The 16,894-nt window shown below is 44.7% G+C and overlaps 1 protein-coding gene across 1 annotated transcript in view; it reads left to right on the plus strand.

The window, feature by feature from the left end:
• Positions 1–2,002, plus strand: part of LOC113883745 (cytochrome P450 3A28-like) — a 38,567-nt gene extending 36,565 nt beyond the window's left edge. Inside the window, 1 exon segment of the mRNA XM_027527709.1 lies at positions 1,460–2,002. Within this exon segment, the coding sequence (XP_027383510.1) occupies positions 1,460–1,567 (108 nt within the window). The 3' untranslated portion in view covers positions 1,568–2,002.
• Positions 2,003–16,894: the final 14,892 nt, after the last annotated feature.

Genomic DNA, 16,894 nt, shown 5'->3' on the forward strand with positions numbered 1-16,894 from the left:
CCTTTACTTGTCAATCATCCCTGGAGGGCTAAGTCAGCAGCTTCATAAAGACCCAACTATAAAAGGTTGTCTGGAGTCAATGCAGTTAGTGTGGCAGGACTGCACACCATGCATTGAATGGAAGAAAGATTTTAAATTTGGTTTCAAATTCACTGGAAGGAGTGTGTGCACAATCATGAGAGCAGTGACTTTTCATCATGACTTTTCAATGATGCTCTTCCCCACCAGAACTTAGAGAGGCTCTTCTGACAGCGGGTCTCAGCCACTGCTTGTATAGTAAAATTGATGGAAAAATTTTGCCATAATGCCTAACAATCTGGTACATTTTAAATACTCGGTATTTTTACTTAAAATTTAAATCAATAAAGAACACAGGCCAACCTGACTTTGTATCAAGCCTGGTACAGAATAGGTGCTCAAATAGGTATTTTGTGGAATGAATGAGGGATGAATGTTATCACTATCCCTCTTGACACAGCTCTGAATAAATATAAAGAATCAAAGATAGGCAGGCAAAATTGAACGAAGGTGGTCAAAAAGTGCAAACTTTCAGTTATAAATGAGTACTAGGGCTGTCATCAGAGGAGGCGATGGCACCCCACTCCAGTACTCTTGCCTGGAAAATCCAATGGACAGAGGAGCCTGGTGGGCTGCAGTCCATGGGGTCGTGAAGAGTCAGACATGACTGATCGACTTCACTTTCACTTTTCACTTTCATGCATTGGAGAAGGAAATGGCAACCCACTCCAGTGTTCTTGCCTGGAGAATCCCAGGGATGGCGGAGCCTGCTGGGCTGCCGTCTATGGGGTCACACAGAGTCGGACATGACTTACTCGACTTAGCAGCAGCAGCAGCAGCAGGGTTGTCATGCAAAGCACAGTGACTGTTGTTACCATTTCTGTATGATGTCAGTGAGTGCATCCTAAGACTTCTCTCACGGGGGAAACAATATTTATTTCTTTTTCTTTTCTTCCTATATGAGATGATGAGTGTTAACAAAACTTACCATGGTAATAACTTTATGACCTCTATAAATAAATCATTATGCTGTATACCTTAAATATAGGCACTGCTATAAATCAATTATATCTCCATAAAAGTGGAAGTTAAATTCTGATAGGACATGATAAGGGAATACTGTGAGCAACTTTCTTCCCACATGTTTTATAAATATGTTAAATAAACCGACTCTCTTGAAGACGTAAACTATTAAAATTCATTTAAGGAAATACAGACAGCTTAGCTGTCCCCTTATCTACCCTTGTATCTACTAAACATATTGAACTGGTAGTTTAAAAAAATCCAATATAGATCATGCTAAAAGCTTTGTTGTTGTTGTTTTGGTCGCTAAGTCATGCCCGACATTTGTAAAGCAGTATCTTGTCTACTTTGCTTTTTTTGTTTGTTTGTTAGCGGGGCTTCATTAATCGGTTCTCATGTGCTTGTTTAACTGTTGCAGATCCCCCTGAAATTATACACTCAAGGACTTACGCAGCCGGAACAACCTGTTATTCTAAAGGTTGTGCCCAGAGACCTGGGACCACAGGTGGAGCCTGACTTTCTCTAAGGATTTGCACTGTGGTTTTGAAGGAAGCTGCATCTCAGAACCAAAGACGTGTTCTACTTTGATAAAGCCAATAAATGAAGATGGGCTTCACCTGCTGCACTTGCTGGTGAGTAGGGTTCTGCATAATCATTTAGCTTTCTCGCTGCCGACCTGGATTATTAGATACTACGTGCCATACAAAGGAGGTGATTAGCAAGTGCCAGATACTCAACTTCACAGGTTCTCATAGGACACTCTCCATCCACCCCAGTTAGTACTATCTACTCCTCCTGAGCACTGATCAGAATGAAGATCTCTCAACAATCTTATCGACAGACTTTAATGAAAATAAGAATTAAAATGGGGATGGGAATGATATTTATATCACAAATTTTATCTTGAATATGCTAAATAAAACATATTGAGCAAGACAATAAACATCTGCTTACAAGAGTATTACCTGATGCCTTTGTGCATGCTAGGGTGGAGGTGTACAACCCAGTCTGGGGATGCAGTGACCAAATACTTTTTGACTATCACAGTTGCTGGTGGGTGGGGCCATTTTCAAAACTCCACCTTAACATATTAAATAGGTAAGAGTTAATTGACTATGACTTTGCCCGGTGTTTAGAAATCTGCCTTTTAAATCTACCCTTTTAGTTTAAATCTACCTTTTTTTGGAGCACATATTTTCCATACCTCTTTGTATTCCACCCTCAACTCACAACCATCTTAACACAGTAAACACGGAATAAAAGATGGTTGACTGGGGAGAAAGGCTACACACACTGGTCAGTTTCAGTGGGGTCAGAAGCTGCACACGGCCCTTCCTTTCCCTGTCCTGCCCCTTCCCTCCCCTCTCCTTCCCCTGCCTGCCATCTCTTCCCTTTCCTGCCCCTTCCCTCCCCTCTCCTTCCCCTGCCTGCCATCTCTTCCCTTTCCTGCCCCTTCCCTCCCCTCTCCTTCCCCTGCCTGCCATCTCTTCCTGGACAATCCAGTCCTAAACCCGAAGGTGGGCCACAGAAGGTGGGCAGCCTCACACGTCAAGGTGGGGCCAGAGAAGGAGGACAGTGGCTCTAAGTCAGAGACCGAGTAGGGAGGGGAGGGTGTCCACAGGGATGGCAGCTGGGCACAGGTGAGGGAACCCAAAATGCTCACTTGTGGGGGTGGCCCATAGGGTGAGGGGGCATTGTCAGTGGAAAGGGATGGATCATGGATTGGGGTCATAAAGGAGAATTGATCAAGTGGTAAATATGAGAGATGGTGGAGGCCAACATTCTCACTGTTGGAGAAGGAGTCCCTGGTTCAGGGATGGAGAAGCTAGAAGAAACCCTGTTGGTCAGGGATTGAAACTGAATTATCAGGTAAATACATGCTTTTCCATTCAGATAGATGACAGACAGATACACATAGAGACAAATAGGTATGTGTTTATGTTTGTGTAGCTATGAAACACATAATACCTACTGCTTTTCACTACTCTGTGTTAGAAACAGAGACACCTTCTTAGCCACAAGCACACCTTGTGCCCAGACCTTGGATTATAAATATCATTTTCCACTGAAATGAACCAGGGATCCTTAGAGAAAAGGCTGATTCCAGGGTTGGGAAAGTATGTGATGACGATGGACCATCTTGGGCTAGAAAGCAGGGAAATGTAAACATTGAGGGGGACGTGTTGAAAGGACACTGGGCCAAGCTGAGGGGGCTGTGTATGTACATGTGAATATGTATGTATGTATATATTGCAATTCCTTCATGAGGAAACGCATAGCTTCAAAGTACTGCTGCTCCAAATGCCCACTAATTATAGAGGGAAAGGGGAGCATCAGAGCAGAGAAACCTGGCAGACACCCCTTTCATCAAGGGATCAGATAGCAGCATCAGGAACAGGATAAATTGCTGGTGCTTCACCTGATGGGACACAGTGAGAAGAACTCACTTCACCTGTGTGATAATCCTGCCAAGGAGGCAGGAACTCTGAAGAGTCAGACAAACCCAAGTGGGGGAGCATTCTCCTCCTGGTTTGTAACTGGTTTGGAATCTTTGAAAGAGGCAACATCATGAAAACCAGAGATGGACTGAACATGTAGCAGATGAAGGAGACTTCAAAGAGGTGACATCCTAATGTAGCTCAGGAGCTGGGTCCTTCTGCTACAAGGACATGGTTGGGCAGGTGGGGGTCTGGGGGCTCTGAGGTTAGCTGGTAGTGATGTGCATTAACCTCCTGACTTGGAGGTCATATTGTGGTCACATAGGAGATGTTGTTGTTTGTGGGTGATACGGGGGTGTAAATTATCAGGTTGGCAATTTACTCTGAGATGAATAAGAAAAACAGATCTTTCAACAGACTCTTCCATAAGTTTGTGATTATTGTTGAGGCTGGTGGTCACAAGGGCACCTTTTGGCTTATATAGCTCTCCCCATCCCTCACCTTGGTCTTCTTTGTCTTACTTTATTATAAGGAGGCAGCACCACACTCTAACTGAGAGATGGGTGCCTCTGAAGCTGGAGCTCCTAAGTTTAAAATCCCAGCACTGTCCAGGACTGAGTCTAGACTCATCAGCGGCTTTGGGCAAATGAGGACTAGTGGCTTTGGGTAAATGTGGTCTTTGCATTGCTTAGACCACAGAGTTTGGGCTGAATTTCAACACCTCGATGCCCCTTGGCTGAATGGCACTGTACACACATTAGCTTGGACTCGGTCACTGTCTTAGGTTGGGTTCCTTAAAAGCAGAACCTGATATGGGGGTTCTGGCACAAATACTGAGAGAGTGATCTCAAGTAAAGGGATGCAGGGACCTGAGTGGGGCAGAAGGGAAAGCTGAGTTGAAGATGTGGTTTCTGTGGAGCCCAATCCCACAGGGAACCTGAGACAGATTTGTAATCCGAGTGGATCCCAGTTGGGAGCAGAACCAGCCTTCTGCACCCCATCATATAGACTGGCCCTCCTACCTCCCAGGATGTACAAACTCCCAGGTGAATAAGCTTTAGTTTGGCCCAGGGAGATCATCCAGAGTTTGGGTGGCCTGTAATGAGCAGCATCCAGTACTCCCAGTGACTCGGGGTGGGAATGAGTGACTCAGCCCAGGAAAAGGAATCTGGTAACTGCCTGGAAGTCCTGACTGAATCTTATAAATACGCTGTGTCTGTAAGAAGGGAATGTGCTCTTCTTACTCCTGGTTGTTCCTTTGGGATTTTGTCTTTTCCTTACCAACAGTGGACTCAAGTTTGGGACCTTTCTAGAAACAATTGCTCCCCCAAGCCAGGAGGAGGAGAGTGTGAAGGATTTCAACCCAGGGGGGCTTTGGCACCTATAGGGTTGGCGAACGTGGGGCTGGAGGTCCCACTCAGGGCCCTGAACTCACACAGTAGGACAGACACCCCTAACCCCAATTAGAATCCAGGAAATAATGTCCTAAACATTTTTGATTCAGTATCTCCATACACAGCAGGTGGTAAAATGAACTATTTAAACACAACCAATAAGGAGTGAAAAAATGAGCTCACACTCAGCAAACTCCTAATAATTTTAAATATTTTTCACTGTAATTTGCTGACAAAAGATACATTCGATAGTTTGTGTTTACTCTAGAAGTCTTGATACTAGTTAACTGTTTATGAACTCATATGAGTGCACATTTCTAGAGGGTCTGCTAAGGGTCAGGTATCTGATGGGTGAAGTCACATGTTCTCTTTAGTCAAAGCTACCAGGAGGCCAACTTGGAGATCCAGGACCCAAGCACTTCAGGTCATGGATCAGGACTTGTTTGGTATGCACTCCTTTAGGAGGAAAGCTGTTAACTCTCATTATATAGTTTAGGCAACTGAGGCTGAGAAGGTTTAAATAACTCACCCAGGGCCTTCATATCAGTCATGTTCTGTGGATCCCTACTAGCCAACTGTCTATATAGCAGAGAGCATAGGTGTCCCTGGAGCACATAGAAGGCTCAGGGGCCTCCTGAAGCAGGATCCCTCCACACTCTTTCCTCTCCTTGCTCTCCCTCTATCTCTGGCAATCAAACCAGTCGATCCTAAAGGAAATCAACCCTGAATATTCATTGGAAGGACTGATGCTAAAGCTGAAGCTCCAATACTTTGGCCATCTGATGCAAAGAGCCACACACTGGAAAAGACCCTGATGTTGGCAAAGATTAAAGGCAGGAGGAAAATGGGATGACAGAGGATGAGATGGTTGGATGGCATCACCGACTCAATGGACATGATTTTGAGCAAACTCTATGAAACGGCGAAGGACAGGGGAGCCTGGTGTGCTGCAGTCCATGGGGTTGCAAAGAGTTGGACATGACTGAGCAACAGAACAACAACAATCTCTGGCAAATTCTTATAGATTCTTAACCATTTGGATTTTTTATTTTAGTTACAGAAAATCAAAGTTTCAGAAATCTTATTGCACCACAAGCACTACGATGGTTATAAATTAAAAAGGTAAAAAGCAAGTGTTGGTGAGAATGTGTACAAATTGGGTGGCTCATTCATGCTGGTGGGATTGTAAAGTAGTACAACCATCAGGGGAAATGTTTGGCAGCTCCTCTGCAAGGTCGGCATAGAATTACCACATGACTCAAGAATTGCACTCTTGGATAGATGTCTAAGAGAACTGAAAACAGTTTCTCAAATACATGTATCTTCATATCCATTGCAATGCTATTCCCCAAAGCAAAAGGGTGGGAACAAAATCAGTGGATGAATGGATAAACAAATTGTTGTGTGTCCATACAGGACTTATTTTTAAGGCACAACAAAAAAAGGTTTTCTTTTTTTTTAAATTGGGGTGTAGTTGCTTTACAATGCTGTGTTAGTTTCCGCTGTAGAGTGAAGTGAGCTAGCTGCATGTATACATATATCCCCTCCCTCTTGGGCCTCCCTCCCACCCCCAATCCCGCCCATCAAGGTGACCACAGAGCACCGAGCTGAGCTCCCTGTGCTGAACATAATGTGACAAAGAAACTAGATCCTGGTTTTAAAGAATAAAAGGGTTGAACAAAAAAGGTTGACAACAAAAAAAAAAAGAAAGAAAAAATTGTGACACATAAGATTCCTTTTGAACATTTGGGCCACCCTCTCCCTTTAGGGTACCTTGTGAACATGCATTAACCAGCCCTCTTAGAAGACATCAGAATGCCTGCTTCATGTCAAGAGCACTTTTCCCTGGTGCCAGCAAGATGACTCCTTAGAGACAGCAATCCCTTTAATCTTCTAAGGGTGCAGATCTGGGTTGCATAAACTGTCGATATGTCATTTGATATACAACCTTTTCACTCAAAAACTTACCTAACTTTGCTTTGACCTCAAATGTTCGGAACAGTCCTCAGAGCTTTCTGAAAGATTGTCTCTTGGGTTATAATCCTCAGATTGGCTCAAAGAAAGTGTTCTGTTTCTTTCTTAGATGGACTGTTAATTTTTTCATCCACAGATAGAATAGTTATTCAGCCATTGAAAGAGTGACGTACTGAATGCATGGTGCAAGAGGAATGAACCTTGAAAACCTAAATGAAAGAATCCAGACACAAAAGGCCACATATTACCTGAATCCATTTATATGAAACATCAGAAATAGACAAATCTATGAAGAGAGAACTTACATTGGTGGTTATCAGGGCCTGGGGCGAGGAGAGAGTGGGGAGAAAGTGTTTGATGGGCACAAATTTTATTTTGGTATAAGGGAAATGTTTTGGAGCAAGATAGAGCTGTTGGTAGCACAACTTTGTGAATGTGGTAAGTGATAATGAATTATTCACTTTAAAATGGTTGATTTTGTGTCATATGAATTTTACCTCAACTAAAATGTTCAAATCCCAGTGATGTACCCTAACAAGTATAAGGTAGGTCACGATGGTGCCTGCAAAGCCCAGTGGCTTTTTCCAGAGGCCCTGCGCACTGGCCAGCCCCCTGTTGACCAGACCAGGGTGAAACCTTGACCTTACAAGAAGAGGGACCCTAGTTGGGTCTGGGATTCAATCATTTCCTTATTATTAATAGCAGTAAAAAGTTGGCTTGATTTAGACCCTGTGTTTTGCAACTAAGAAATGAGAAGCACACTCAACAATGATGACGATGGATAAGATCAGCCGTTCTCACAGCGTGAAATGCCCTCTCTCCTGTTCTCCCTCTGGCCAAATGCATGACGAGATGGGTCAAGACAAGTTGAAGAAGCCACTCTTAGCCAGATGAGGAGGAGTCTTGAGATTCTACCCTGATTTTATCTACTATTTATTTATTTATTTATTTATTTTATCTACTATTTATTCTACTAAGATTTTATCTTGGGGATGATGAAGGTGGTTGTAAGGATTTGAACCACAGAGGAATGTTACAAGATCCATGTATTAGCAGGCTCTGTCGTGGTTTAAGAAGAGAATCACCAGGAGGGAGGTGGGAGGGGGGTCGGGACAGGGGGACACATGCACGCTTGTGGCTGGTTCATGTCAATGTATGGCAAAAAAAAAAAAAAAAAACAATATTGTAAAGTAATTAGCCTCCAATTATAATAAATAAATTAATTTCTTAGAAAAAGAGAATCACCTGGGTGAGGCCAGCATAGAGTCAAGCAAAACTTGTTAGGTAGTCACTGAAGCAATGAGGAGAGGCCAGTGCCTTGCCTTTCTTCTGCAATGTACCCCAGGACACTTGTTTTTTCCCTTCATCTCACACTTCCTGTTTCATTAATTCCCTTCTATATGATTGTCTGATATTTCCCTCTCTTCTCTGATTCCTCTTTTACTCCTTTTCATCACTTTCTGCTCTTCTGGAAACCCAAATGATTCTGATAGTAACATGTTTGAACCATCTGCAACATCCCCTAATATCTGACACCAAAAGTTCAGTGAATACCCAATATAGTCATGGGTAGAAGGAAGTACATATCATCTTTGTGGTCACAACTGGCTTTGCAGCATTTGGAACAAGAGTGGGAACGTGATGGGAAGTGTGGAAGGAAATATTTATCCCACAGGAAGATGACACAACCTGCAGAGTTATTTCAGAAAGCCCCTTGAATCTAAGCAAACAGGCAGAATTTGGAATCCCAAGTTCTGGCTCTGTGTTCTGGATTCATAGTTTAACTGCTTGGGCAGGACTCTTCTCCAGCCTGTCAAGTGGGAATTAAATAACCCCAATACTGTTTATGGGAGAAGGCAATGGCACCCCACTCCAGTACTCTTGCCTGGCAAATCCCATGGACGGAGGAGCCTGGTGGGCTGCAGTCCATGGGGTCGCTAGGAGTTGGACACGAAAGAGCAGCTTCACTTTCACTTTTCACTTTCATGCATTGGAGAAGGAAATGGCAACCCACTCTAGTGTTCTTGCCTGGAGAATCCCAGGGATGGGGGAGCCTGGTGGGCTGCCGTCTCTGGGGTCACACAGAGTCGGACACGACTGAAGCGACTTAGCAGCAGCAATACTGTTTTTTGTTTTTTGTGTTTGTTTTTTTTTTTTTTTTTTTGCAATACTGTTTATCTCAAAGAGTTTTCACAAGGATCAGTTAAGAGAGACATGAAGGAACTTTATATGGTGTGGTTGAGATGATGTTTAGTTGCTAAAATGTGTCCAATTCTTTGCAACCCCATGGACTATATGCTGCCAGGCTCCTCTGTCCATAGAATTTCCCAAGTAAGAATACTGGAAAAGTGAAAGAAAGAAAGTGAAGTTGCTCAGTCGTGTCCAACTCCTTGGGACCCAATGGTCTGTAGCCTACCAGGCTCCTAAATCCATGGGATTTTCCAGGCAAGAATACTGGAGTGGGTTGCCATTTCCTTCTCCAGGGGATCTTCCCAACCCAGGGATCAAACCCGGGTCTCCAGCATTGCAGATAGATGCTCTACCCTCTGAGCCACCAAGGAAACTCAAGAATACTGGAGTGGGTTTCTATTTCCTTCTGCAGAGGATCTTCCTGACCCCAGGGGAAGATCTCCTGCATTGGCAGGCAGATTCTTTACCACTGAGTCACCAGGGAAGCCCTTGGTAGAGATGTTAGCAGTTAGTTTATCAGAAAAGAGATTCTGGGATAGAGTAGAGAGTGAGCAAACGCTAAGGAAGTCCTCCTCCTCCTCTTTGCTGTAAAGTCTATAAAAGTGCCTCTGCTTCTGGGAGGGGGAGGGGATTTCTCTATGGGGCAATGTGTGTGGGTCTGAAAAAGCATTCTCCTACTTCAACCCAGCCATCTTGTCTCTGGTTTGGGTGCCTACCCTCTCAAAAGATCCAGGCTTTAGTGATAGTCCCACCCCCTCTACCCCCCAACACCCCACCTCCTCCCCTCCCCCAACACACGCACTGTATTCCTGGGCGAGGCTGAGCCTGGTTGAAGTTAACACCTTGGGCTCTAAAGCTAGATGATCTAAATTTGAATCCCAACTGCTTGAGTAGTTAGGGATGCATACTTGAGTGGTCACTTCACCTTTATGTGTCCCTTCTTGCTAATTTGTAGAAGAGGGGTCATAACAACACTTAGCTCATAGGGTTATGGGGTAAATTGAATATCTTAATGCAGGCCAAGTGCTCAGAACAGGAATTATTAGCTTTCCTTGCCTGAGGATAGGTCTCTCGGGGAGCAGGGGTGGGGGGCGGCGGTAGGTGGTATGCCCCTGTCTCTGCAATCTCAGTTGAGAAACTGAAGCAAAGCAGGTCTATATAGTCCTTGCCGCCCCTCCATGTCCTCAGCCTGCCTTTTCTCTGTGGAAAAACTTTAGCTAAAGAATAAGCTTAATCAGAGAACTGAGAAAATGCAGAAACAAAGGAAATCAGTGAAAGGAAACCAAATAATAATAGTGTGGTTATTATGCATTGTCTTTTCATACTGTTCATGGGGTTCTCAAGGCAAGGATACTGAAGTGGTTTGCCATTCCCTTCTCCAGTGGACCATGTTTTGTCAGAACTCTCTTCCATGACCTGTCCAGCTTGGGTGGCCCTACATGGCATGGCTCATAGTTTCATTGAACAACACAAGGCTGATGATGTGATCACTCACCTAGAGCCAGACATCCTGGAATGTGAAGTCAAGTGGGCCTTAGGAAGCATCACTATGAACAAAGCTAGTGGAGGTGATGGAATTCCAGTTGAGCTATTTCAAATCCTGAAAGATGATGCTGTGAAAGTGCTGCACTCAATATGCCAGCAAATTTGGAAAACTCAGCAGTGGCCACAGAACTGGAAAAGATTACTTTTCATTCCAATCCCAAAGAAAGGCAATGTCAAAAAATGGTCAAACTGCTACACACACTAGCCCTCATCTCACACACTAGCAAAGCAATGTTCAAAATTCCCCAAGCCAGGCTTCAACAGTACATGAACCATGAACTTCCAAATGTTCAAGCTGGATTTAGGAAAGGCAGAGGAATCAGAGATCAAATTGCCAACATCCACTGGATCATCGAAAAAGCAAGAGAGTTCCAGAAAAATGTCTACTTTTGCTTTATTGACTACACCAAAGCCTTAGACTGTGTGGATCACAACAAAGTGTGGAAAATTCTGAAAGAGATGGAATACCAGACCACCTGACATGCCTCCTGAGAAATCTGTATGCAGGTCAAGAAGCAACAGTTAGAACTGGACACAGAACAACAGACTGGTTCCAAATCGGGAAAGGAGTATGTCAAGGCTGTATATTGTCACCCTGCTTATTTAACTTATATGCAGAGTACATCATGAGAAATGCCGGGCTGGATGAAGCACAAGCTGGAATCAAGATTGCCTGGAGAAATATCAATAAGCCCATATACGCAGATGACACCACCCTTATGGCAGAAAGCAAAGAAGAACTAAAGAGCCTCTTGATGAAAGTGAAAGAGGAGAGTGAAAAAAAGCTGGCTTAAAACTCAACATTCAGAAAACTAAGATCATGGCATCTGGTCCCATCACTTCATGGCAAATAGATGGGGAAACAATGGAAACAGTGTCAGACTTTATTTTCTTGAGTGCCAAAATCATTGCAGATGGTGACTGCAGCCATGAAATTAAAAGACGCTTGCTCCTTGGAAGAAAAGCCATGACCAACCAAGATAGCATATTAAAAAGCAGAGACATTACTTTACCAACAAACGTGCATCTAGTCAAAGTTATGGTTTTTCCAGTAGTCATGTATGGATGTGAGAGTTGGACAATAAAGAAAACTGAGCACTGAAGAATTGATGCTTTTGAACTGTGATGTTGAAGAAGACTCTTGAGAGTCCCTTGGAAGCAAAGAGATCCAACCAGTCAATCCTAAAGGAAATCAGTCCTGAATACTCACTGGAAGGACTGATGCTGAGGCTGAAGCTCCAATTATTTGGCCACATGATGCAAAGAACCGAGTCATTGGAAAAGACCTGATGCTGGGAAAGATTGAAGGCGGAAGGAAAAGGGGACGACAGAGGATGAGATGGTTGGATGAAATCACTGACAAGACGGACATGAGTTTGAGTAAGCTGCAGGAGTTGGTGATGGACAGAAAAGCCTGGCGTGCTGTGGTCCACGGAGTCGCAAAGAGTAGGGCATGACTGAGCGACTGACCTGAACTGATTATGCATTGTCAAGAACCTTTAGTTCCTTTTCAAGGACTATAGATAAAATTCTGAGCCATATCTTGTGAGCTGTCTTGTAGATACTGAAACCCCCCCAGGTGGAAGAATTTAAGTACATGATGACTATGATGGAGCCACAACATAAGCTGCCACAATTCTGAGAGTTGGTCTCAAAGAAATGGAAACAAACAGACCCTGGATCTGAAGAGTAACTATATTTAAAACAATCAAGATGGAACTTCTCTGGTGGTCCCATGGTTAAGAATCTGTCTTGCAATGCTAGGGATATGGGTCCAGTCTCTGGTAGGGAACTAAGAACCTACATGCTGTGGAGCAACTAAGCCCGAACACCACAACTACTGAGCCTGAGAGCCACAACCAGAGAGTCCATGCACTGCAATGAAAGATCACAAAACAATGCAACAAAATCCTACATGCTGCAACTAAGACCCCCACACACAAAAAATCAAGATGACGTTGATCAGACCAGACCACCAATGATTAATTCAAGATGACTGTCAGAGCCAACTGTGCTGTTTCTGCAGGTAAAGCTTTTGTGCCCTGATTGTCCAGAGGTTGGGGGAGAGAGGAAGGAGTCAGCCTTTGGACAGGCATCTGCCTTCCCCCCACCCCCAGTTACCGGCATCCAAAATAAAGCAAGGCATACTTCCCATCAGCCTGGCCTCTTTGTTGGATTGGAGAAGGCGACGGCACCCCCTCCAGTACTCATGCCTGGAAAATCCCATGGACGGAGGAGCCTGGTAAGCTACAGTCCACGGGGTCTCAAAGAGTCCGACAGGACTGACCAACTTCACTTTCACTTTCCACTTTCATGCCTTGGAAAAGGAAATGGCAACCCACTCCAGTGTTCTTGCCTGGAGAATCCCAGGAATGGGGGAGCCTGGTGGGCTGCTGTCTATGGGGTCGCACAGAGTCGGACATGACTGAAGCAGCCACAGCAGCTTTATTGAATTTTGAGTAGCTAGCAGCTGGACTCCACTTTCAGTAACAAGGAGACCCAGAAAGTTTGTCTATTTCCATCTCCCAGCCACCAAAACTTAGCTATCACCTAATACCTCCAATGGCAAGATCAAGTTTTGCTGTCCTGAGAGAAATGAGGATATGGGAGCAGAGATATAACACAAGTACATGATCTTGCTTTCATTGTTTGCACACTCCAGAGTGTAACCTGTGAAATTTGAGTCTAACACATGAGTCACTCCAGACCAACACTGCCTCTCATATTGCGGGCGATTCGCTCAGCCAGCGGAAGTCAGGACTGACTTCCCAGAAGAGGAACCAACTGGGCTAACAAAATAGAAGGATGGGAATAGCAGACTGATGGGGCCTCTTGTATTGCCGAGTCTTCCCTGAGTGTGTTTTTTTTTCCTGAGTGTTATTTGATTTTCAACTTTGACTGATTGCCGACTGGTGAGAAAGAAGATAATCCACCTAGAGTTGGTGAGGATACTGTGTTCTCATGCCTGTGCAGTAAGTCTACCTTGGCTACTGTAACTGCCTGTTTATTTGTCTCTGAATAACGTCCGGATCTTAGTCACATCTGCTCCCTAAGCATTGAGAACAGAGCTTTGAAAGTACATGCCGAGGCCATTGGTACACAAGTGACTACACGAGAGGGTGCTCTTCACGCACACACGTCCTTCCTCACAGTCAGAACGGGAGTCTCTTCCCTTAGGTCTTACCAGCGGTGGAATGAAGGAGCACAAAGATCATGCCTTCTATTATTTCCCCTTGCAGAGCAAGGCCATTTGCCTTTGCTAGGATGTGGCTCTGGCCACGTTTTATTCCCAGGAAACGACTAGTCTACCTCTGTTGGGTTAGACTCCAACCAACTAGACTGGCCCTGAGGCGAAGAGGGCAGGTGATGGTTGTATAAGGCTTAGTGAGAAAGTCATCATAGCTGAGTATACGCTTTGTAGGAAGATAAAAGCGTATACTTCCTACAAGAGTTTTATTCTCAAGAAGAAGAAAGGCTGTGGGTTAGTTGAGTGTATTAAGTTGTCAGTAGTTATCAGATATCACCCTGGTTGTCCCTGTGGGATGTAGTTTGTGTACCTCTCAGTCAGGAACATAGAGGGGTGGGTCCTCATGACTTGCACCTGTCCTTGTTCCTGCTGAGGTGAGATGGAGTCCTTGGTTTTTGAGACCCATGGGGGAGCCCCTGGGCAGGGGTAGCCATGGAGATAGAGGCCAGAATTTTATGCAATTTGCAGTTGTAGCCTTGGGTGTCACTATTTCCCAAACTGACCTTCATCACAAAACAGCAAACATTAAATACTGGCATTACAGAGCAAATGACTTGCCACTTCCTCAAGAATATTGAAGTGAACATTGTGTGTGTTATTCAGTGAGTAGCCATTCCCTTCTCCAGGGGATCTTCCCAACCCAGCCATCAAACCCAGGTCTTCTGCATTGCAGGCAGATTCTTTACCACTGAGCCACCAGGGAAACCATTTCTCATATTAGCTTATTTATAACATGTTGTTTTGATCAATAGATGTTGGGAAGGCATTTGCAGTCACTGAGCCTCAGTTTCTACATCTATAACTGGGAATATTAGCATTAAGCTACTTAACAGTGCCCAGAGAAGGCACCAAGAGGTGGCAAAAACACATCAGAATTCTTGGGACTTTCTATCCTACTTTTCCTGAGGATCATCTTCCAGCTTCCCAGGTCTGTCCTTTGTTGATACTCAGGCTTGCTTCCATTTCTCTCCTTTGCTACCTCTCTGTAGGGCTCCATTTTCCCAGAAATTTCAGAGGTATGCCCCACACTGACCTTGGCTATGTGTCTCACTCCCTCCACTGGGAGGCCGCTCCCAAGGGAGGGGACTATGTGGATTTCTAGCCCACGGCCCAACACAGTATCCATACCTAATATTCACCTACTTGGCCTTGAGTCAATGGACAAACGAATAGATATATTCAGGCATTGTTTTACAGTGGCAGCTGTGGATTATAACAGGTGCGGAGTTGGTGAGGGACAGGGAGGCCTGGCGTGCTGCGATTCATGGGGTCGCAAAGAGTCGGACACAACTGAGCGACTGATCTGATCTGATCTGGGAGAAAGTCTGAACCAAAAGTTGACAGGCTATGATGGTAGAAATTTCATGCTGCGTGATAAGTTCCCAAGTAAATGAAAGAGGGCAGGAGACATAGTTGGGACGTACTGCAATTTACCAGCGAAATATCCACACACTCAGGTTGTCATCCAACAGCCCTGCAAACTCTCAGGCCAGAATGAGGGAAAGAGTAGGTGAAAGGTGAGTGCTACCTTCTGCAGATGAACTGAAAGTGAGAAAGGATAAACAGAGAGAGAAGTGCACAAACACAGCTTAAATGTCTTGTGTTTCTGTTAAGTTTAAGAATCTTTTAGATTTAGTTTTTCACATAATTCATGATTTCCCAGTCCAAGAAGTCCCAGGACATATGGGGTCAGAGTAATGACAATAAGGCCATGTAGTTTCCAGACCCTCAATCCTTGGGCTTCTCTCATCAGGAATGGAGTGAAGGCTGACAGATGACTGACTTCTAATATAATCCTCCTCCTTGCCATGTCCTCATGCCCCATTATATGGTCCCTATTTGTCACAAAGCAGGAAGCCATCTGCTCTGACCCTGCTTTGCCCCGTAGAAAAGCTTCATGTCATCTTTCTGGAGTCCTGTATGTGCCACATCACTTGTGGATAGAGAGGTGGAGTCCACGTGATGATCAGGCTGCTTTCTCCTCTTTACACCCATTGATCTTGGACTTGCAGCCTTTTCAGAGAGAGAGGCAACCGTTATTTGGTCTAGAATCCATGTAACATGCTGTCTACTGCAGACCCCTCTGAGGGCAGGACAGAAATCAGCCTGAATTGATACCACTGGTGCCGCCATCACCATCTCCTCCGTGTCCTGTGTCTCCTTCAGGAGCCCTCTCATCAACGGAATCCTGATGGATCCTCCTAAATGTACAGGGACAGTGACCAAAGGCCCAGCCAGGCCCTCTGATTGTGTTAACAATTCAAGAAGATGGTGTGGTCACCAAAGAACCACTTGAAAAGGACATGCAGCCACCCAGTGGTCTTACCTCCACCAACTCAAGTCCAACAACCTTTCTCATTCCCCCTTGGCAGGAAGCACTCTCTTGGTGCCAGAAGCACTCTCTTGGTGCCAGGGACAAGTGTGTCGTGTTAGTCCCTCAGTCATGTGACTGAGTAGCTCACCAGGCTCCTCTGTCCATGGAATGCTCCGGGCAAGAATACTGGAGTGGGTTGCCATTTCCTACTCCAAGGTATCTTTCCCAACCCAGGGATCAAGCCTGGGTCTCCTGCATTGTGGGTAGATTCTTTGCCATCTTAGCCACCAGGGAAACCCATGGACACGATGGTGACAAATACCTACACTCTGTCCATTATATAAATGTGGCAGGGGAACTAGGTGAGGAATCCAGCAATGGTGCTGGAGATAATAGAATTGTGTGCAGAGGACAGCAGTTTGCCAGGAGAGGAAGGGGTTATATCTGTTCAGTGGAGTTGGTCAGGAAAATCTAAAACACGGGATTCTGTCTGCACTGGGATTTGAAGGATGAGCAGGGGACTTATGAAAAAGGGGAGGCATTTCTAGGAAGGGGGAGCTGCATGAGCAAAGATCTTTAGACCTAGCTCACTGGAAGAATTTCAAGTATTTTAAAGCATGAGCACAGGGTAACTGAGCACAAATTATGAACATAAGAATAATTTAGAGGAGACATGGCCAACAGTTTTATGAGAGTTTCTGTAATGGTTGGGCTTACTGATGACACTGATTGAGTTGTTATTGAATTCCCA

The sequence above is a fragment of the Bos indicus x Bos taurus genome, chromosome 25, assembly GCF_003369695.1.
Source record: "Bos indicus x Bos taurus breed Angus x Brahman F1 hybrid chromosome 25, Bos_hybrid_MaternalHap_v2.0, whole genome shotgun sequence".
Lineage (NCBI taxonomy): Eukaryota > Metazoa > Chordata > Mammalia > Artiodactyla > Bovidae > Bos > Bos indicus x Bos taurus.